General features: G+C 39.3%; 2 protein-coding genes, 1 long non-coding RNA gene and 1 other non-coding gene across 8 annotated transcripts in view; 2 read left to right on the forward strand and 2 right to left on the reverse strand.

Moving 5' to 3' along the window:
* Nucleotides 1-22,730, reverse strand: part of LOC138242657 (zona pellucida sperm-binding protein 3-like) — a 197,537-nt gene that overhangs the window by 113,179 nt on the left and 61,628 nt on the right. The gene's annotated exons all lie outside the window — the stretch shown is intronic.
* Nucleotides 131-8,571, forward strand: LOC107076327 (uncharacterized). 5 transcript variants are annotated; one of them, XR_011192013.1, is made up of 5 exons: nucleotides 131-280; nucleotides 2,080-3,767; nucleotides 4,013-4,141; nucleotides 4,717-4,777; nucleotides 7,669-8,571. It is a non-coding gene; the product is annotated as an uncharacterized lncRNA (long non-coding RNA). The 5 variants fall into 5 exon arrangements; XR_011192012.1 differs by lacking the exon at nucleotides 131-280 and adding an exon at nucleotides 671-702; XR_011192014.1 differs by lacking the exon at nucleotides 131-280 and adding an exon at nucleotides 710-1,598.
* trnar-ucu (transfer RNA arginine (anticodon UCU)) lies at nucleotides 7,373-7,466 on the forward strand. The gene is made up of 2 exons: nucleotides 7,373-7,410; nucleotides 7,431-7,466. It is a non-coding gene; the product is annotated as a tRNA-Arg (tRNA).
* LOC138242701 (zinc finger protein 892-like) lies at nucleotides 12,791-18,102 on the reverse strand. The gene is made up of 2 exons (XM_069198261.1): nucleotides 17,630-18,102; nucleotides 12,791-14,921 (listed from the first exon to the last, which is right to left on the reverse strand). The coding sequence occupies exons 1-2, from the start codon at nucleotides 17,997-17,999 to the stop codon at nucleotides 13,840-13,842; spliced, it is 1,452 nt and encodes a 483-aa protein (XP_069054362.1). The 5' UTR covers nucleotides 18,000-18,102; the 3' UTR covers nucleotides 12,791-13,839.

The following is a 22,730-nucleotide window of genomic DNA, read 5'->3' on the forward strand; positions in this document are numbered from 1 at the left end:
CAATCAACATGCAGTTTCACTGCTGACGCACACAAATATTATACATTCTGTTATGAATCGCCTCTCTTCAATGCCCGGTGTGTTTTTTTTTTTGGGAGATGTTATATATGTCAGAAAGAGCACTGTGACGTCAGAGACACCAGCCAGGGCGCCGGGATCAGAGAGCAAGACCGCGGGAGGCGCGCGGATCACACTGCGGAGAGTTATTGATCACTTATCTATCGACAACCTATTAATTCAACTGAAGAACAGTAAAATTAACGATTAACTTCACTGATTGGTGAGTACTGATTCTTTTCCCGTTCTTTTCCCTGTTTTAAATATCTAGAAAACGGTCAATACCGCCTGGATCGATCAATTACAGTACCATAGTGCGTTTAGTGTTAATAATGTTCAATCCGAAATTAAAGAATGGTTATTCAAATTATTATTTAGGAATTTAATCCTAGAGCTAGAGAATTATATTCCAAGTTGATAAATTTGTTTAAGTAACAGTTGAAATGCATTTTCCATTTGTTTACAAATCATAAGTATGGTAACCACGGCGACACGCGCCACGTCACTGTGCCCGGCTAGGCGTCTCGCCTTTGTCACAAAGAGCGGTGTGACGTCACGGACAGCTACTAATACTAATGCTAGTGTATTCCTGTTAATATTAGTGAGAGTACAACTGGTAGTTTTAATATTAATGCTAGTGTTCATGTGAGTATTAATGATGATAGCGCTACTGATAGTTGTAATGCTTGTATTCATGTAATATTAGTGCTTATTATAGATTTACTGTTAGAGTATTTACACTAGTAGTCATGTTAGTTTTAGTGATAGCATTACTGTTATTATAAGTATTAGTAGTGTTGTAGTAATTTTGTGTTATTGTTAGTAATAATTATAGTGTTAGTCATAGTGATAATGTTACTGTTGTAATATTAGTGGTATTTTTGTTAGTGTTTGTTATAGTGTAACTTTAGGTAAGAGTGTATGTGGTGTCCGTCATTGTGTGAGTTTGTGTCTGTGAGTATGTGTACTGTCTATGTGTGATTCTGTAAATGTGTGCGTATCAGTGTGTGGGTGTGTATCTCTGAGTTTAGTGTCTACAGTATGTGTGTGTCTGTGAATGTGTGCTAGTTTGTATTTTTGCAAGTGTGTGTGTGATTGTGTGTATAAATGTGTATGGTGTTAGTCAGTATGTGTAGTGTCTTTGTGTGTGAATGTGTGTGAGTGTGTGGGTGTATATCTGTCAGTGTGTGTAAATGTGCGTAGGTGGGCTTGGGCTCCAATGTTGTCGTAGTAGTAATGGTAGTAGTGGTAGTAGCAGTTGTGTCAGTGGCAGCAGTATTAGTAGCAGTAACAGTACTACTAGTAGTTTTAGAAACATTAGTAGTAGCAGTAGGAGTAGCTGTAGTAGCAGTAGTAACACTAGAACCATGAGCAATAGTAACAGTAGTAGTAGTTATGCTGTATTTCAAATCTTTAGTTCAACAATATAGTAAAGCTGTGTTGGAGCTTCACTTTAATAATTGCAGCAGCAGGAGCAGAAGAGCAGGAGTCAAACAACAAAAAGAAAACATCAGTACTTGTTAATAGACCAAGGCTGAACAGTGAGAACACGGCTCACATCCTTCTTATTAATAGTAGCAGAAGTAGTAGCAGTGCCAGCAGTAGCAGCAGTAACAGTAGTACCTGCAGCAGTAGGAACAGTAGTACTAGTAGCTTTAGTAGTAGTAGTAGTAAAATATTACTAGTAGCTGTTATATCAGTGGCAGTAGTAGTAGTAGCTGTCATAGTTGTAGTAGCAGTATTAGTGGTAGTAATAGCAGCAGTAATATTTGTTGCAGCTTCACCATAATAACTACAGGAGCAGAAGAGCAGGAGTCTGTTTCAAAGTATTAAAAAACAACAAAATGATTAACTAGAAACAATCAGTTCTTGTTAATACAGCTGAACAGCTGTGATTTAAGGCCACAATTCCTGCTGGGCTAGCATGGAAAAATGTCATATAATGATATGACAGCATATTTTTAGAGAGGGACATATTATCTTCAGTAAAACTGCACTATCTCTTCACTCCCCTGTCTTTAGGAAATGGGCCTGTTTCGACAGAGCTTTACTGGAACTGCAGGTCAGACTGTGCAGTGAGTTTGTGGTTTGTGCAGTGCAGTGTGATGAGGTATACAGGAAGACACATGGGGGAGCACAGTGTTCAGATCTCTAGTGCTGTACAGAGACACACAGGGAGTCCAGTCAGAGCTCTATTGCTGTACAGTGAGGCACACAGGGGAGCCCAGTGTTCAGAGCTCTACAGGGTGACAGGTCTTCTACCCCCACAGCTGTCTCAGGGCTCTAACAGCTCTCTCAGTGTGTCTTTCAGGGCTGAACAGGAGGGGCTATTCCTGTCAGAATGGAGGCTGACTCTTAGAGCTCCAGAGTCAGTATGAGGAGAAGCTCCCAGACCTGACTGCTGCCAGAACCTCTGAGCCTGAGTGGCCTTGAGCCCTGAGCTCCTCAGCAGCTGAGAAAAGCCTCCTGTCTCCTGTGGTCACAGTGTGGCTGAACACCTGCACTGTCTTCTCCTCTCTCTCCCCCTTCCTGTCTCTCTCGCTGTGTGTGCTCTTATCTGTCCATCTCTCTCTCCTTTTCTCTCACTCTGACAGTCTGTGCAGAGTATCTGAATGGGATGTAACATTGATTGGCAAAGGAAAAGACTTCTCACAGACAGAATAAAAAAATGTATCTCCTCTCAGTCAGATTCACAGCTCAGACTCACACACAGAGCATTGGATCCCTCAGTACTTTACCAAAACTCCTACCTCCTGAACAGACAGAAGCTCATCTCCATCCTTCTATTTATCCTGACAATCTGAGTTCTTCAGTTGAATTGTATTCTAGATATTAAAAACAGGGTCAAAATGCGAAAATAATTCACTCTCACCAATCAGTGAAGTTAATCGATTATTCTACGGTTCTTCAGTTGAATTAATTGGTTGTGAGTATTGCCACTCTTACCAGTGTATTATGATTCTCAGCAGCAGCAGACCAATGGTTGTGTCTACAATAGTGACCAGTTGGCCAGTCTTTAGCTCTGAGCAGTGGGACTCAGATCACACAGAAGACCTGTCTGTGTGTGATTCCACACCATCCCTGGGATTCAGCGTCTCCCACACATCTCTCGCAGACAGTCTTATAAATATACAGTTAAACAGAGTCTGATAACAGTTATACAGTTAATTAAATCATCAAACCGGCTGAGGACCTGAGAGCTCTGGTGGAAATAAAACCAGGAGATACTCTTCAACCTTCAGGATCAGGTGTCTGATCCTCCTGGCTTCTATTCTGTGGAGATTTGTTTAAAATGCTTAAAAGAGCTCATTACAGGGACTTGTGCCCTTTCTCTTCTGCTCTACAGGAGTATGCTATACTATTATTTTAGTCTGTGAAGTTAACTATTTTTTTTGGTTTAATGAATTTTATTCCTTGGTTTGTCACTCTCCATTTCCAGCTGTTACGAATCGCCTTTATTATTGGAGATGTTATATCTGTAAGATGTTATATCCTGGGCTCCGGACAGGAGTCTCCTCCAGCGGAGACATGTCTGCTCCATCAGAACGAGCGCTGTGACGTCACGGTCACCAGCCAGAGCACCAGGATCAGAGAGCGAGACCGCGGGAGGCAAGCGGAGCGCACGGAGGAGAGTTATTGATCACTTATCTATCGACAACTAATTGATTCAACTGAAGAACCGTAGAATAATTGATTAACTTCACGGATTGGTGAGTACTAATTCTTTTCCCGTTTTGACCCTGTTTGTAATATCTAGAAAACAGTCAATACAGCCTGTATCGATCAATTACCATAGTGCGTTTAGTGTTAATAATGTTCAATCCAAAATTAAAGAATGGTTATTCAAATTATTATTTAAAAATTTAATCCTAGAGCTAGAGAATTATATTCCAAGTTGATAAATTTGTTTAAGTAACAGTTGAAATGCATTTTCCATTTGTTTACAAATCATAAGTATGGTAACCACAGCAACAGGCGCCACGTCACTGTCCACGGCTAGGTGTCTCGCCTTTGTCACAAAGAGTGGTGTGACGTCACGGACAGCAACTAATACTAATATTAGTGTCTTCATGTTAATATTAGTGTGAGTACAATCGGTAGTTTTAATATTAATGAGAGTTTTCATGTGAGTATTAATGATGATAGTGCTATTGATTGTTTTAATGCTAGTATTCCTGTTAATATTAGTGATAATTACAGAGATAAGGTTAGATTATTTACACTAGTAGTCATGTTAGTTTAAGTGATAGCATTACTGTTATTATTAGTATTATTAGTGTAGTAGTATTTAGTGTCAGTGTTAGAGAGGATGATAGTGTAAGTCTTAGTGATGGTGTTACTGTTGCAATATTAGTGGTATTTGTATTAGTGTTATTTATAGTGTATTTGTAGTTATGAGTGTATGTGTCTGTTTGTGTGTGGTGTTTGTGAGGAGTGTGTGTTTGTGAGTTTGTGGATGTGTGTCTATAAGTATTCGTAGTGTCTATGTGTGTGTCTGTGAGTGTGTGTAGTGTCTGTGTGTGAGTATTTGGATGTGTGTCTTTCAGTGTGTGATAATGTGTGTGAGTGTGTGGGCATATATCTGTCAGTGTGTGTGAGTATGTGTGTAGGTGGGCTTGGGCTCCACTGCTGTGTCTGACAAAGGTGACCCATCAACAGGTGTTGAGGTCCAGAGTCACTTGTGAATGGAACCACTTTCCAGACCCACGTCCAGAGATCTGTGAGTGCCCTGTTTTTTATCACTATTACTAGTAATGACAGCAGTAGTAGTAGCAGGAGTATAAGTATCAGAATTAGTATTAGAATCAGAAGTCAAGGTCGTAGTAGTAGTTATAGGAGCAGAAGCAGTAGTAACAACAGTGGCAGTTGGATTATTCAAGCAGTTACTTCAGAAACTAAAGTATTAGACATTTATACTCTACTTTTCTATGCATGTTTTGTAAAGTGCCTTGATGCTCTGGATAAATTAAATTAAATTAAATTCAACTTATTTTTATATAGCGCCTTTCACAACAAGGTTGCCGCAAGGCGCTTAACAAAGGAAGTGACAATACAGTTGATATAAAAAGTCTACACACCCTTATTGAAACTGCAGGGTTTTGTGATGTAAAGCCAGAAATCAAGATAAATCATGTCAGACATCTTTCCATCCTTAATGTGACCTTGCAACCAACAAAATTCAAGAGAAAAACAAACAGATACTTATTAGGAAAAATAATTTAAACTAATAAACCTACAACACCCTGGTTGCATAAGTGTGAACCCCTCCCCCCCAACTAATACTTTGTGGAAGATCCTTTTGCATTTATTACAGCAGTACGTGTTTGTGAATTAGTGTCCATGAGCCTTGCACACCTGGACTTTGCAATTTACTCTGTAGACAAGCAAATCTGTTCAAGGAAGAAACTCAGTTTAGTGAACTACTGGTGAATTCAGCCCACATTCTGTATTTGCTTGTCAGGATGGCATCTAAGGTTTCAGACTTAACAACTGCTGTCTTTCATCTTGTTTGGATGTTCTGATCTCCGAATGGAAGCGTGGGATCAAATCCTACTTCTGATGGCTTCATTTTTTATTTTTTGTGCATTGTTCCTGTCTTATTCTGCTCGCTGACAATGACAATAGGAGGAAAACAGAGAAACCGCTTATCAAGAACACGATGGGCAGGAAACTGCTTTGTCAACACTTTAATGTGATTAGCAGAAAGGAAATTTTAGATGGGCTCCGATTTCTGCATTAAGAACTTTTTGAGCTGTCTGTAAGTGAAGAAAGATTTCTGGTAAGGTATGCATTCAAAAGTCAAAGACCGAAATATAAAAGGAGCAGAAGAATGCAGCAACACTGTGATTTGTGAGTGTTCTGTACTGTTAAAATCCCACGGGTTTCCATGCTTCTTGGATTTCTTTGCCGAAGAAGTGATTCCTGTTTCATTTTCTATTCACCAGCTCGATTTGCATTACGCCCCTCAAACCTCAAAACCGAATAACACACACTAATCAAAGTTGTACAAGGGCTACACTACTTTGCCCCGTCTAAATACCATAATGTGAAATTAAGAAAAAGCAGTATTTTGACAAAGTGCGGTCTTCAAACAGTAAACACTCATGTGTTTATACTTACTCGGGAGCAGATAACCCTCGATTTAGAAAAGCCTTTGCTTGCCCCTTGCTTTCACAGCGATATCTGAATCGAGCCCCAAAGTGGTAAGAAAGCTGAATTACACAAAGCTCATAAGATATTGGGTTGTCACTGTATGCTATCACGTCCTGCTTGCACTGTTCTACTAAAAGATTAGAGTGATAAGAAAGGACACAAATGACCCTTGAATCCACAATCCTAAACTTAAGGGTCGCCAGCTCTACTGGCCGCGCTTCTCTTGCTCCTTTATTACAACAGTAATATTATTAGTGTTGGTTGAACATGGTATAGTAGGCTGACAGCTGGAACAGGTGGCTCATTTACCTCATTTACTGGTAAATGAGGGAGCTACAGCGAAGGACCTAGGTCCCATGATGAAGCGAGCAAAAGAAATCCATTGGGAAAAAATAGATAATCCTTTGATTTATCACTCTGTAGATAAATCACTCATTAAGATACTGTGCGCCACATTGATGACTGGAGTTCCACGAGAGGTAGAAATTACAGCCAGACAGCAGGTACAGTTAGGTGGAGAAATGACAGTTAGTGATCAGCTTAGGGAAAAAATGGAGAACAGCATCCCTATTAGGGTATGGTCAAAACACGATACTGATGTAGGATTGGTAGAATCAGCCAGCCCTGTGTACATAAGCACAAAACTTGGTGTCAAACTCCCTTGGAAGGCACCATATAGCATGAAGCCTGAGGTAGAAGAGGATATAATAATGACAATTGAAGGACTAGTCGAAGCAGGGGTATTGATAGAAACAAACAGTTGTTGCAATACACCCCTGTTGCCAGTTCCTAAGGCAGATAAACAAAAGTGGAGACTGGTCCATGACCTAAAGGCAGTAAACAAAATAGTACAGGATTGGCCTGCTGATGTTCCAAATCCACACACATAACTGACTAATGTTCCCCCTGATGCTAAATATTTTACGGTAATTGATCTATGTGGAGCATTCTTTAGCGTACCCCTGGCAGAAAAATGCAGACATCTGTTTGCATTTACATACAAAGGTAAGAAATACACATACACTCGTATGCCACAGGGGTTTAAACACTCACCCCATGTGTTTAATCAGATTCTGAAAGCAAACCTTGAAGGCCTGACAGTCGAGGGAAACACTAAAGAAAATACAAGTGATGAACATCAAGTGATGGAGGTAGTTACACAGCTCCAGTTGCGCAATTGGTCAGCGCGTGGTACTTCTACAGCAGTGCACAGCAGAGTCATGCCGAGGGTGTGAGTTCGAACCTCACCTGAAGCAGTGTAGCCTGTGTCTTAAGCTACCGAAAGCAACTGACGAGTTTAGATGCTCTTAGGTATTTGCTAGAGATCGCGTCTAAATTAACATGAAATAAACAAGTGAAGGTTTATTTCATATCACACCCAAAGAAGGCTCCACAGCCAAAACGTTGTGTTTTCTTCTCGTTTCAACATGGAATAAACCTTTCCTCCTTCCTTTGCAGCCCATGCATGCTGACACAGCTACTTACTTAAATTACCATCAGCTGTGGACCTCCAACTGACCTGAGAGATATCTACTTAGACGAGAGGAGCACGATGGAGTACCAAAAACTTGAAAAAGCTCTCGCAGTTAGATTCTGTGTTTTTGTTGTTCCCCAGATATGTTTTTAATGTTGTTTTTCTATATGTTTTGAAGTTGTTTCATTTGTTTGTTTGTTTTTATAGTTGTTAGACCACTACAGGGATTTACCTAGGTTCCCAGAAGACTTCTCGTTTTGTGGTTGTTGTTTTTTTCAAGTTACAATTTTTTTCTATTGATAGGACCCCACGCATTACTGTGGGACTAGTTAACTTTAGTTCTTACATTCTACCTGAAATTACCTCAATAACTACAACTCTTTTTTTCTATATGTAACTACAGTTGCTTTCCAGACACCGCAACTATTCACGATGAATCTTATGAATACGTCTTTATGAATAATAGTAGTATTTATTAATAATTAACTTTAATGTATATCTTTATTAGTAGCTGTATTACAGGTAAGGCATGTACAGCATGTCAGAAAGTTTGACGAAAGGTGTCCCTCTATACTACTGACGTTTTCGCCTTCTCTCAGCTTTTTAAAGACTGTCATAAACGCTCAAGAAGTAATTAATTTCAGTTTGAAGTCTGTTTCTGTTGTCTCCGCTTTTGATGAAGAAAAGCCATGCGTGGGAGACTCCCTCTCTGAAGAAGTTTGCCGCCACCTTGCAAGGGAGAAGAGCCATCACCAAAACAACCACTGAGACAATTAACGTTAAACACGTGAAATGCAAGATGTTGTGATTTTTTTCCCACTTAAGGCTTCTATCATTTCTACTCTAACAAGAAAAAACCTCTTTATTAAAAGTGAGATTTGAACAAACATCTCCAGGGGAAACTGTGAACTGAATGCCCTAGACCACCAGCCATCTTGCCTGGGGTTCTTATAATGAATTATATATTTTATTTCTTTCTCCTCGTTGATAAGAAAAAAAGTGAAATCATGTAGAGAAATGTCTTTCTTTCATGGGGAAAACTAGCACGAGCAAATGTAAAGTTTAGAGCAGTGCTCAATAAAATCGATCAGAAACCAAAAGCGCTTCTTATGCGGATCAGTATATTCCGATACCACTGGTTCTGCAGAAGAAATAAGAAAAGCCGAACTCCTAACACTGTGTTGCCATTAAGGCTACTTAGTTAAAAAAAATATTGGCGTTACAAATTATCCGCCGAGCTGTTTTATGTATCCGGCCACCTCTTTCCTTCCTACTTTGCAGTGAGCACAATTCTTTCAGTTCTTCTCTTGTATTTTCCTTGCTATTTTACTGTCCCTTTCCCCCATGTGAAGATGGATCCACAATCGAAACCATGTTTTCACCCTGTGTTTCTGCAGCTGCAGTCTGTATGAGGAGAGGGAGGTATACAGCATCAGTGGCACAATCGGTCAGCATGTGGTACTTATACAGCAGTGGACAGTGGAGTTATGCTGAGGTTGTGAGTTTGAACCTCAACTGGAGCAGTGTGGTCTGTGTCTTTAGCTACTGAAAGCAACTGATGAGTTTAGGTGCTGGAGAGGAGGTTTAAATAATCTGAAAGAAACAAGTAAAGGTTAATCTGTATCACACCCAAAGAAGACTCCACTGCTGAAATGTTGTTTCTCGTTCTTGTTTCGGCATGGAATAAGTAGTTGCAAGAAAATAAGCCCCCTGAATAGGGACCCTGAGATGCAAAGTTCGATATTCTACTGACTGGGCTATTCACGTCTACTCAGTTTCTTTCTGAAACAACGTTTTTCAAGAAATACTTTCAATTTGTGAAATTTGAAATACAATCTTAATGCAGATTATTTTTTCCCAAAAACTGTAAATGGAGAAAACCGACCCGTTTGAGTCTCTGTGGTACAATTGCTTAGTGCAGTCAGGTGAGGACTAAAATGATAGTAAGGTGCTGGTTGAAGCACAACCAGGCGTGCCTTTCTCACTGATCCAACATGAACATCATCTAGGGAAAAAAGGGGCATGTAATGCTTAATACATTATTGACCTTATTGATAATTGGAGGGAATACAAATGCTTTGCATTTATCGAATTAAAGCACGTAACAACTGAGTACCTGAGTTGATATCACTGGGCAATTTCCAATAATGACCAACATCATCAACTTCAAGTAAAATAAGATTCACACATAGAGTTTTATCTTGGATTGGAGGGCGGGAGTATTCATTTATACTCCCGTTGCATCTTGAGCTAAACTATTTTAAAAATATGACGCATATTTTTTCAAGACACTTGTAATCGCCTTAAAGAGAGTTTTCATGAAGATGTACATTGGCTAGCTCTCCACTGTTAATTGATGGGACTTTTGAAGAAACTGTTCTCATACAACCAACATACAAATTACACATCTTAATAAACATGAAGGGAAATCTGTGTTGTGAATAACATAAAACTGTCACTACACATGATTGAGTCCTTGAGTCTGGCACCTAAGACCACTCAGCCATCCTGACAAGCAGTGGAGGCTGGTGTGTTGAATGCACCCGTTGCTTTGTCAAAGGATTATTAACAACTACTGATAGTTTGTTTTTTCTTATTACAGAGATTTCTACATTGCAAGACAATTGACAATATAGATAAAGGAAAGTCTTGGTAAACAAAACAGGCATGGACAGGGATTGAATCTATGAACTTCAGTTTACGAGCCCAACACCTTACCACTTGGCCACCACACCTTAAAGTAAACAACTTCCAATCAAGGCTAAAATGTTCAAATTCAGAACAAAAAAACTATAAACCTTTGAGTACAAATTGCATGAAGAAGAGGAGTAAAACACGCTCAAATGTGATTATTATTGTTGTTCAAATTATTTTTTTCTGAATCTGATTTACATCGCCTGGAGACAGCAACAACAAAAGAAGTGATTCTTAACAAGTAGATAAGCAGCAGCTGTGTGATTCCAACAGATGCCCCCAAAGAACTTGGAGCTTTAATCCAGCTCCTTAAAGCGCTCGGCCGCGTTACTCTCGACAGCACCTCTTCAACTCTTGTTGTCTGACCTAGTGGTGTTATGATGCGTGGAAGCGACTGCAACTTTGTTTTCTGAGATGCTTTCTTTCGCGTGGTGAAACCTTGACTTCTTTGGCACCTCTGGATATAGTTCTTCTGTGGAGCAGGCTTTCACACCTTTTTTTTTTACAGGAAGATGCATTCCAAAACGATCTCTCCTGTTTTAGAAATGCTTTATGCGGCGTGTTTGATTCAACAGATAAACAGTATTCTAATTGTAGAATGCAGATCTGTGCAGCAATCATACTGGATTTGACTGAGATTCTGAAATACTTCTTGCAAAGGTATTCAGACTTTCTTGATCCTATAATAAAAAACTTCCAATCTCTGATGTTACTGTCCTTAAACTCAGATGTGATGTTCTCCAGACGTGCAGTGTCCCTTTACTCTCGTGTTTTCAAAACAATCTCCGTTTCCGGATGTAGTTGAAGTGGAAGTGGCCTGACTGCAGAGGAAAGTATGGAATAATAAAATGTTTCTACAATTTACAAATTGTGGGTTCAAGTCTCCCCAGCATCCTGTGTAATTTTGATTCAACCTTTCGAAATCCTCTAGCGATCGACTTTGATCAAGTCAAATAGAGGACTTCTTCAGAGTCAACAATCGAAAATGAACCCGAGGCCACAAGGGAGGAATTAGCACTAGACCTGGTCAAGCAAGTAATTGCATTACTCCTGTCCTGTAGTCCTTGCTCTTGCTTCATGTTGACTTCAAAATCCTCATGCTCAGCTATAAGGCTCTGCATGGCTTGGCACCTCAGTACCAGTTTGAGCTATTATTGCCCTACTCCCCACCTCACAACCTCCGGTCTTCTAACTTCCAGCCTTTGAAAACCTAATTAGTAAAACTGAAAGAACCATCTCCATAGGTGTTGGTAGTGCACGAGGAGAAGCTGTGACAATGGAAGAGGAGGAGTGAGAAAGGCATGGATGGAAACCTCTTTTCTTGTGCTAATCTGGAAAAAACGAAAATAAAAGCTGAAACATGAAAAAATAATAATAGCCATAAGAGGAAATGGCTCCTAGCAGCAAGCACCCCTTGTTCATATAGTTGTGACCATCCCCATATATCTCATGGGAGACCGGGGTTCCATTTCCCGACAACGAGACTGGTAGCTTTTCTCCCATCAGATTTCAATCTTTCATGCAGTGTGAGAAAGCGTACATAATTTTCCATTTCTGTCATTTTCTGATGGCTATTTCAAAAACTCCTAAATGCTTTTAGAACATCTACCAATGTATTTGATTATTTTTTCCCCTAAACAAGTTCATTATTGATCATAACAACCTCCAGAGAACAAAGAATGTGCCGAAGATGTGAGGCGTTGAATCTTGAATCAGCTACATGGGTATCTGTTCTGTGGTGGTCAAGATATATTTGTACGAGAAACCAGGAATCCCTTCACTCCTATTAAGCATACAGGATAGGAATGGGACATTTTGTGTGTAAGTGCATATGTCAATGCATTACCTATATAGTAGTGTATATAGTATATAGTATATTGTAGTGCCATTCTCATTTGCACCATACTAGAAGAACCAAGCTCTTTATCATGGGTGAGAATCAAATCCATGCCTCCAGGGTGACACCACTATTAAAAGCTTTGGAAAATGTGTGAAGTTTTATAATCTATCTTCTTTGTGGAGTGAATGTTGTATTTGAGAGAAAAGCAAAGATGCTCACTAAGGTAGGGATGACCAAAACGTCTGGCAGGAACTGCAAATCATATTCATACGAGGTCATCAGAAAATAATGTTTAATAATGTTTAATTGCATTTAGTTTATGTGGCTGTTAAAGTGTATATATATTGCGGGTCCTGTCTGGTTTAAAAAAAAATGCATTGAAAAAAACTGTTAAAAAACATAAAAATATGGATTAGTAATGGTGCCAAAATAGATTTTCTTATTAAGAGAGATTCATATAATATCTCTGTTTCCTCATTATTTATCCTTTATTGCATACATATTTCTTGTATTTGATATGTATTCTCTCTGGGGGTAAATAAAATGTAGATTGTGCAACAAAGACTTTGAGCTTTTTGGTAGATTTTAATCAGATGTGGGACTTTTTTTCTTAAGAGTTACAGTTAAGGAACCTAATCTGTTTTATACAAATTTCTTGCTCAAAATGTAAAATGTAAGTTAAAAGATGTTACACAATTACAAGCCTATCCAATGAGAACAGTCTTAATTGGAAATTAAACAGGACTAAACTTAACATTCCAAGACCAAACAGAAATAAAGAAATCAATTTAGACTTAATTCATTTTAAAACTGAATAAAACTAAAAACTTTATACATTTTATTATACACAAAAAAGTAAATGGCATGATTAAAACTAATTCTGTTCTAATCACCCATAAGTAAGGGTAATAACAGTCAAAATTTAGTTGACTAGACTAAATCAAAAGTGGGTGACTACAAAGAGACTATAACAAATAGACATTTTAGGAACAAGTAAAGGCTTATTCTATGCTGAAAAGTGAAGAAAGAAAACACAATGTGTCGGCTGTGGAAGCTTTAACGAATGTCACATACTAACGCAGCTACCTACTTCAACGAATAGAGATTTCAGTGGAAAACTGGTGACTAAATTGGTGTGTTTTTAAGTCGCCTGACTGGATAAAACACTTCCCATACTAACTGTAGCTGAACTAACTCGCTCCTGTGTGACTGCATTGGTGGATTCTAAAGGTCTCCTGTGTGAGTATGCTGGTTGGCTTTTAAGGTATTTGAATCACTAAAACCCTTTCCACACTGACTGCAGCTGAAAGGTATCTCTCCTGTGAAATTAAGGGTAGTCTGGTGGCTCTGTGGTTAAGGATCTATGTCTGTGGGTGGAAGATTGCCATTTCAAATTCCTCAATTGACAGGGAAATATTACTCTATTGGACCCCTGAACAAAGCCCTTAATCCTGATAGCTCCAGGCATGCTGTACAAAGAGCTGATCCTGTGCTCTGACACCAAGCTTCTCTCCCTATCTGCAGGCCTCATGGTGAGCATGTTGTGAATACCTAATACACGAAATTGTATACGGCCAATAAAGTGATCTTATTTTATGCGCTGGTGAGCTCTTCAGGTGATTCAGTCATTAAAACTCTTCCCACTCTGACTGCAGCTGAATGGTCTCTCTCCTGTGTGAATATGCTGGTGTGTTTTTAAGTGACCTGACTGACTAAAACTCCTACCACACTGACTGCAGCTGAATGGTCTCTCTCCTGCATGAATATGCTGATGCGTTTTTAAGTGACCTGACTGACTAAAACTCCTACCACACTGACTGCAGCTGAATGGTCTCTCTCCTGTGTGAATGCGCTGGTGGGTTTTTAAGGTACCTGACTGACTAAAACTCTTCCCACAGTGACTGCAGCTGAATGGTCTCTCTCCTGTGTGAATGTGCTGATGTCGTTTTAAGAGGTGCAAATGACTAAAACTCTTCCCACACTGACTGCAGCTGAATGGTCTCTCTCCTGTGTGAATGCGCTGGTGTCTTTTTAAGACGCATGAGTGACTAAAACTCTTCCCACACTGACTGCAGCTGAAAGGTCTCTCTCCTGTTTGAAGGTGCTGGTCGGGTTTTGATTTGCTAGACTGACAGAAACGCTGCTCCTCCCTGTGCCATAACGGCAGTTTGTCCACTCCATCTGAGGAAAGCCTTGAGTGATTCTTCCTCATCCTCTGATCATGCTGTGGTCTCTTATTCTGCAAATGCTCCATGGAATGGTCTTGCTCTGTGTCCTGAAACTGAGATTTGTTTTCTCCATTGTGTCCTTCAGTGTGCTGGTCAGCAGTGTGAATCAACTGGGGCTCCATGTCCTGCTCTTTAACATTAAACTCACTCAGTTCTTCTTTGAGTTCATGTACAGTGATGCAGTAAAGTTCATTACAATGTTCTGCAATATTCTTGGCATCCAGATGATTAATCTTCTCCGTAAATATTAAGAGTCCAGGTGTCTCACGCTCAGGTTCTATCTTCATCATGGGCACAGAGTCCAGATCTTCGACACTCTGTCTGCCCTCTGTGTGCTGCTCACTGAGTGTCTCTTTCCCTTCTGCAACAGTGAGCTCTGTTTCCTGCATCAGATTGGAGCCCCACTCCTCCTCACTGTGCTGCTGTTCAAGAGGAGCCCTTTCCCCAGCATCAGGGAGAGCACTGGCCTCTGAGCCTGTAAACACAGGACAAGAAAACAAGACCTTTATAATAATAATAATAATAATAAAAATAATAATAATAATAATAATAAAAATCTTCTCAAAGTGCTTTACATAATGCCAACAACAACAACAACAACAACAAAAAACACAATATAAGCATGATGAGAAAACACTGTTTTAGGAGACAGCAGATTGTGGTACAAAATACAGTAGGAGCAGATGGGTAAAGAACAGGTAAATAAAGGCTCTTCTAAAGAAGAAAGTTTTGAGTCTGGATTTAAAGGAGTTTAGAGAAGGTGACTCTCTGATATCCCTGGGGATAGAGTTCCAGAGTTTAGGGCATAACAGAAGGGCCTTTCATTCATAGAGTGTAGACGGACCGGGGGACAGATAGGAGACCAGAAACAGAAGAGAGAAGGTTGCGAGGTGGGGAGTAGAGCGATAATAACTCAGACAGGTACTGAGGTGCCAAGCCAAGCAGAGACTTATAGGTGAGCAGGAGGAATTTTAAGTTGACACGAAACTTGACAGGAAGCCAGTGCAAGGACTCCAGGATAGGAGTAATGTGAACACTTGTACTAGACCTGGTCAGGATTCTGGCTGCCGAATTTTGGACATAGTTTGTTCAATGTGGATTTAGAAACCCCAGAGAGCAGAGCGTTATAGTGGTCGATTTGGAAGAAGAAAAAACTTTTCAGCCACAGTTAACGATAATATAGGGTGTAGTTGAGCAATATTTTTGAGGCGAAAGAAAGAAGTTTTGACAATATGTTGCACACGTTGGTCAAATGTCAAGCCTGAGTCAAATATCATCCCCAAGTTTTTCCAATTTAGACTGAAGCTCAAGTACAGAACCATCTACAGATAGGGTTACAGGATTGGCTTTACAAAGTTGATGGGGGGGGGGGGGGTTCCAATAAGCATGACTTCAGTCTTGTCACAGTTAAGATAAAGGAAATTTTGAGTCATCCTAGTTTTTATGTCAGAGATGTAATTAGATAGAAAAGAGACAGCCACATTAGCGTCAGGTTTGGTATGGATGTATATTTGAGTATAATCAGCATAATAATGACAGCTGAGGCCATGTGATCTAGTATTTAGCCCTGAACTTTAATACGAGCTTAGAGTAGCGCTCAAAAGGAAGTACTATCCACGCAAAAAGTAGCTTACATTTTAAACTTGAGATAGCAAAGATATTATTTAGTAGCATGTTAGTGGGGCCAGCGGGGGGCGCCCACCCTGCGGTCCATGTGGGTCCTAATGCCCCAGTATAGTGACGGGGACACTATACTGTAAACAGGCGCCGTCCTTCGGATGAGACGTAAAACCGAGGTCCTGACTCTCTGTGGTCATTAAATATCCCAGGGCGCTTCTCGAAAAGAGTAGGGGTGTAACCCCGGTGTCCTGAACAAATTTCCAATTGGCCCTTACTAATCATGGCCTCCTAATAATCCCCCTCTATGAATTGGCTACATTACTCTGCTCTCCTCCCCACTGATAGCTAATGTGTGGTGAGCGTTCTGGCGCACTATGGCTGCCGTCGCATCATCCAGGTGGATGCTGCACATTGGTGGTGGTGGAGGGGAGTCCCCATTACCTGTAAAGCGCTTTGAGTGGAGTGTCCAGAAAAGCGCTATATAAGTGTAAGCAATTATTATTATTATTATGTAATTTAAGTTTTAAAAACTAATTTTCCAAACTTGATATACATCAAAGATTCAAACACATTTAATCTCTTTTAACACAGATAACGTGAAAAGGGATTAAAACTACAGCAGACAAGTACTTTACGTAACATTTTTACACAAATTCATGTATAGCCATTTAGTGGTGAACAAAAAAATTCAAATACTGTAAATAAAAATGTAAAGAATGTGGGAAACATAAAAAGTTCAACTCTTATACACGCAGCTGAGTTCCTTATTTGGGAACTAGTCACTAGTTATCATGCAGCATCACCATCGATATGACAAGTACAAAGAGGAAAGGCAAGTCAAGAGAAGTTAAGCTGTATCACTGTTTTTATTATACTTTAAACTACATACATGCATGTACTAGTAGACTCCCAATCGATTTGGGTTGTTTAAGCAGAGGGGAATAAGTGGGTATAAAGGGGTGTTCTGATTATAGGCGATTTTAGATATACAAGCTATGTTACAAACCTAACTACCGTGAAAAAGTAAGTCTACTGTAATAATATCACAAGTACATTACATTTACACTAACAGTGCACTGAAAGAAAATGAGGGGTTGATCCAAACACACTGACTGGACACTCCAGTACATTAACACTGCACTGAGAGAAAGGGAGGTTAATTACACACACTGACTGGACACTACAGTACATTAAGACTGCATTGAGATTAGTTAATACAGACACAGGCCCTGGAGGACTGCAATACTTAAACCAATTAAAATTATTTTGTATACACAATCATTAGTATACATATAATAATATAAATCAATAAAACGTAAAAACAATATATATATATACACATAAGTCTTCTTTCTTAATTACATTGTATTATTATCTGATTCAGTGAAACACTGTAACCAGACAAAACAGTTCAGTTTCCAGTTAAGAATCCCGTTGTTACATCACACAAGTCTTTACCACTTCACTCTGCCTCTCTCCACTATACTCTCACCAGTGAGGAAGTTAAAGACACTGTTTTTAAACTCACACACACCCTGACTACATACAAGTCACCTCACTGACCTGAGAGCTGCAGTTTCGTGTCCATTTCTTCTTTTATTCCTGCAGGGACTTCACAGGGAAGCGTCTGGGTACCCTGATCTCCTCCTGCTCCCGAATCCTTCTCGCACAGCTGCAATCTCCACTTCAGGCTCTCGTTTTCCTTCTTCAGCTGCGCCATTTCACTCCCGACACTGTCCTCCACACACTGTGTGATTTTAAACACGGCCCGTCTTACCAGTATCTTGGAGATGCTGCGGAGTTTGTTTTCAATCTCCTCAGAGTCAGAAATCCTGCTTCGAAACACTCGTGAAACTTCATACACGATCGATTTGAGCAAAATCTCCATGAAAGAGTGAAGCTCAGTTTCCAGATTGAACAGTAAAATTGTCATATTTAACCAAAGTTGATCACAAATACAGAGAGAGTGCTGTGCTGATACTGAAATGAAAAACACTCCTACGCACCTACGGGTCTATATGATTGCAAGAGTTTGAACTCACACTTGAAGCAGGAACAGGAACTGAGCGATCACTCCTCCTACATCCTGCCACATGACGCACTTCCTTAGTGATTGTTGCTATGCACTTCACGTGAAGGACTTTCAGTATGTTGTATCTTGTTGAATATACAATGAAAAAAAATGTAGCATAGTTTACAAATATATGTACATACAATATACACATATATATATACGTACAAATATATATATATATGTTCTATTTTCATATATTTCCAGATCCTTCGCCTGTATTGAAATAAATAACAGCACTTAAACGTGTATTGAAATAAAGGGATCAAACTTTTAATGTAATGGATTCATATCTAAACAATGTCTGCTAATAGACGGTAATGTGAACAATTCCTGTTGCCAATTGGTTTGATATCTCCAAGACATCCAAGAGATCAGGTATTGAAAATATTTTTTTAAACAGAAAATGTTAAATGGAAAGTAGGTCAAAAACCTTCTGATAATCTAAGTACACCATACTACATGTTCTGTGCATCCATTAGTTCTATGGGCTTTATGGCATTTAATTAGTTAGACAAATTATATTTCTGATTACAATAGATAGTTTTATATCTGTATTCATAATAAAGGTTGGTTTTATTATAATTTATGATTTCTATAATTTATAGTAATCCTTTGTTTCATTTTTCAGAAAAAGACTGCAATGTTGATGGAATAAGAAAAAAAAAGTCCCTAAAAGACTGTGATTTGAATGAAGCATTTTTTGTCAACATTTAACATTTTGCAGCTCTCTGACAAACCAGCAGCATTCTGACAGAAAGAGCAGTTGTAAACTGTCATTGTCTCAGTTGTCCAGAGGAGCAGAGTGACTGAGAGGTCAGAGCTGTTAGCTGGTATTGCCAGTGTGAGGACAGCTCTCCAGCTCCGTCTCATTGACTTCACACCACCTGAGTGCTGATGCTCTTTCTCTCCTGCTCGTCTCCTCTCCACTCCCGTCTTTTGTTCTTTTGTTTGATTTATCAGCTGTCCCTCATACATGAAGGAGGCACCAAAGCCAAAACATTGTGTCTCTTTTATTTTCACTATGGAATAAACCTTTACCTGCTCCTTTACCTTGTCTGCAGTCTCACCTCCTGCTGCTCCATTGTCTGCAGTTTCTGTCCAGAGTTTCACCTCCTGCTGCTCCATTGTCAGAATGAATGATGTGTCACAGGACTGTTCTCACCTGTTAACACCCAGTAACATTTCTGCCCAGGTGGCAATTTAAATACCTGATTCTGTATTTTAATGTGTCTGTTTTGTGTTTAATGTCTTCATCCTGCTCTTTTTGTAATGAAATTGTTGTACTTGAAGTTGTAAAACTCAAACCTTGGTTTACCATGAGATTTTAACATGATTTCTTGTTGTAATGTTCATCTGCATTTGATATGTTTATATTTCACTATATTTACTCATAATCATATGTACTCATACATACTCCATGTAGATAATGTAAACGAAATCTCATGTCACAGTAAAGGCTCACACAGCGAGAATTCTTGAAGAATAAAATCACACTACACAACTTTGGAACATCACGTCCAAGTTTAGTGACAGCAACATTAGAGATCTTAAGCTAAGAAGTTCCAGATCACCTTTTTATTAAAAGTTCAAGCAAAATTGAATAACTTTGCAAGGAACATTTCAAAATCTCAATCAAATCCAGTACAATCCCAATGGATTAATCTGAATTTACTCCCTGCGATCCCGACGAGTTTGGAAACAATTTTATGGTTCTTATGGTAAGAAAAATAACACAAGATCACACAGATTCATTAATGCTTACATCATAATGTTATTAGACTAGGACACTGATGTGAATATGTGTTTGGGTTTCTATTCACCGATTCTTGTTGAAGAATTGATGATTTACAATTAAAGAATCAGTAGTGTCGGAAAGCAGGAGCTCTGTTTCTCAGCGATCTTGAAGGCATGTCTATGTAGAGCACAGTGTGAAGATCTGTACTAAAGAACACCAAGTGCTTAATGTGACATCTTTTACCATTGCAACTTTTCATCTCAGGTGTACTTTTAAGAGGCATAGAAAGAACAGTTGTGTTGACACTCTCATCACACAGCAGAGTGGCGCATCTGACGCGTGCTGGGCCCATAACCCAAAAGTTAATGCAGCAAAACCCTTCTCTTCTATGGACATTTTATGGAAGACTTAAGCACACCATCGGGTCAATGTAGTATAAGAAAAAAAAACATAAACAAAGTCTCTTTGTATAAGTCCCGTTCTAAGTTTCTTGCTTTTGTGAGCAAACTTACCCAGATCTGCAATATTTTAAAATATATGGAATAATTAATTGGAAATAACTAAATTATCGACAATATCCAGTTATATACTTGGACAGACAAAAAAAAAGATTATGATATTACATATACCCACATACCTCATATCCTACATATTAACATACTGACCAGAATAATTGAAAAGCTATGATTCTGAACCCCTGCAGTTAGTGTTAATTAGAAAAACAACAGTGCTGCAACCTGAGCACAAGTTCAGCTGTTTTCCAGCTTTGCTCTGCACGGTTTTTCGTTGCAATTGAGCTCAGAGCTGGAGATGATCTCCAGACAGTATGGTTAACACCTGGTTAACTAGTCCGCAGCTGTGTGCTCCTTTCAAAAGTTTGACCCAATTGACCCAATGTGTGGTTCTATAGCTGTCAGATGCAGTTCCCTTACATAAAGGACATTTATTACTGAGGAGCCCGATTGACAAGCCAGGCAGGAGTCAGATCTACAATTTTCTGATCCACGTGATTCTGAATACTTGATTCAGGCCCATTTATAGCTTTCTCTGTTCAAGCTAAAAATAAAAAGGTTCAGTGCGTATCAAAGAATCATCAATAAATTGAATGCGGAAGTTAAGTCCTGTTCTAAGTTTCCTGCTTTTGAGAGCAAACTTACCCACATCTGCAATATTTTAAAATATATGCTGTTGTTGAATTGGAAATAACTAAATTAAAATATCCATTTCCAGTTATATACTTGAACGAGACTGAAAAAATAACAATAATGACCTACATATTAACACATTGATCAGAATAATTGAAAAGTTTTGATTCAGAACCCCTGCAGTTAGTGTTAATTAGAAAAAAACAAAAGTGCTGAAACCGGAGCATAAATTCAGCTGCTCTCCAGGTTTGTTCCACATGGTTTTTCGTTGCAATTGAGCTCAGAGCTGGAGATGATCTCTAGATAGAACCGTGTAAACTAGTCCGCAGCTGTGTGCTCCTTTCGAAAGTTTGTTGCAATTGACCCAATGTGTCGTTCTATAGCTCTCAGGTGCAGTTCACTTACACAGAGGACATTTATTACTGAGGAGCCTGATAGGTTTAAAAGCAACACGAGTCAAGCAGGAGATGAACCTACAATCTTTTGATCTGCGTTATCCATTGCGTTACTGCCCTTCCTCTCACATTGCTGTACTGCACCAGAGTGAGCTCAGCGCTGTAGTACCATCTATAATATATGGGGTGGTGCGGTGGCTAGGGATCTGTGCCTGTGCCTGGAAAGTTGCAAGTTAGCGTCTCGTGGCCAGCAGAGAAATTCTCTTAATGTTAGATGCAAGACAATCAGATGTCAGGAGAATCTTAAAGCTCCTGAAGCAGGAGTAGCAGTAACAGCAATGAGGTGGGTAAAGTTTGGGATTTCTCATTTTCTTCTGCACAGCCACCGTGTCAGAGCGCACTGCTCAGGATATAAAGGGAATTACAGCTTCAGATTATTTTTACTGAGCTCTGCATTGTTTTATTCATGCTGCCTACATGCTTTGAATTGCTGACATTTTCTGTATGCATTTCTTTTTCAGGTTTCATTAAATTCCTCACATTGGAGCCAACACTTAAATATTTCATTCGGGGTTGCATAATACATGGTGCAAACCTTATTTACTGTGGAATGCTGTGGCACATGAAGCTGTTTTATTCAGTGGGGAGGTTTGATGCGCATATTACAAATCAAGCGGGCGAGTAAGAAATCCAAGAAGACATTCAATTAAAAGAAATGAAAAGAATCCAAGATGCGTAGAAAACTGCAGATCTTAAAAATGCAGAACAGTTACACAGTACAGTACACTGTGGTGCAGCTTTTATATTTCGGTCTTACACATTTGAATACATACTTTACCGTAAAATCGTGCCTTGATTACAGACACCCCAAACAGTTCTTAATTCACAAAGCAAAGGCTATCTAAATGTGCCTCTGTTTCTTTCCCTTTCAGGATATTATTAAAGATTAGAGAGTACCATAAGTGTGAAGCGAAGAGAGAAACTCAAAACGGAGCATTAATAAACACAGGGAAAGGGAGTCTTCTCTCACATTTCAGTGAATCTAGGGTGTGCTCATGAACCGAGCATAGCAGAGGATGAATTTGACCCATATATGTCTGGGTTATGTGACCTGAACGCTTCCACTGCGTCACTCACCGTAAAATGCTTTAACACAACTGTTCTTTCTGTACTTTCTAAATGTACTCCTAAGATTCAAAGTTTCAATAGTAAAGGAAGGTGTCACCTTGAGCACTCGGTGTCTTTTTAATACAAATCATCACACTGCTCTACATAGACCTGTCTTCGGGATCCTTACGATTGCTGAGAAGCAAAG

Source organism: Lepisosteus oculatus, chromosome 14, assembly GCF_040954835.1.
Source record: "Lepisosteus oculatus isolate fLepOcu1 chromosome 14, fLepOcu1.hap2, whole genome shotgun sequence".
NCBI classification, from domain to species: domain Eukaryota; kingdom Metazoa; phylum Chordata; class Actinopteri; order Semionotiformes; family Lepisosteidae; genus Lepisosteus; species Lepisosteus oculatus.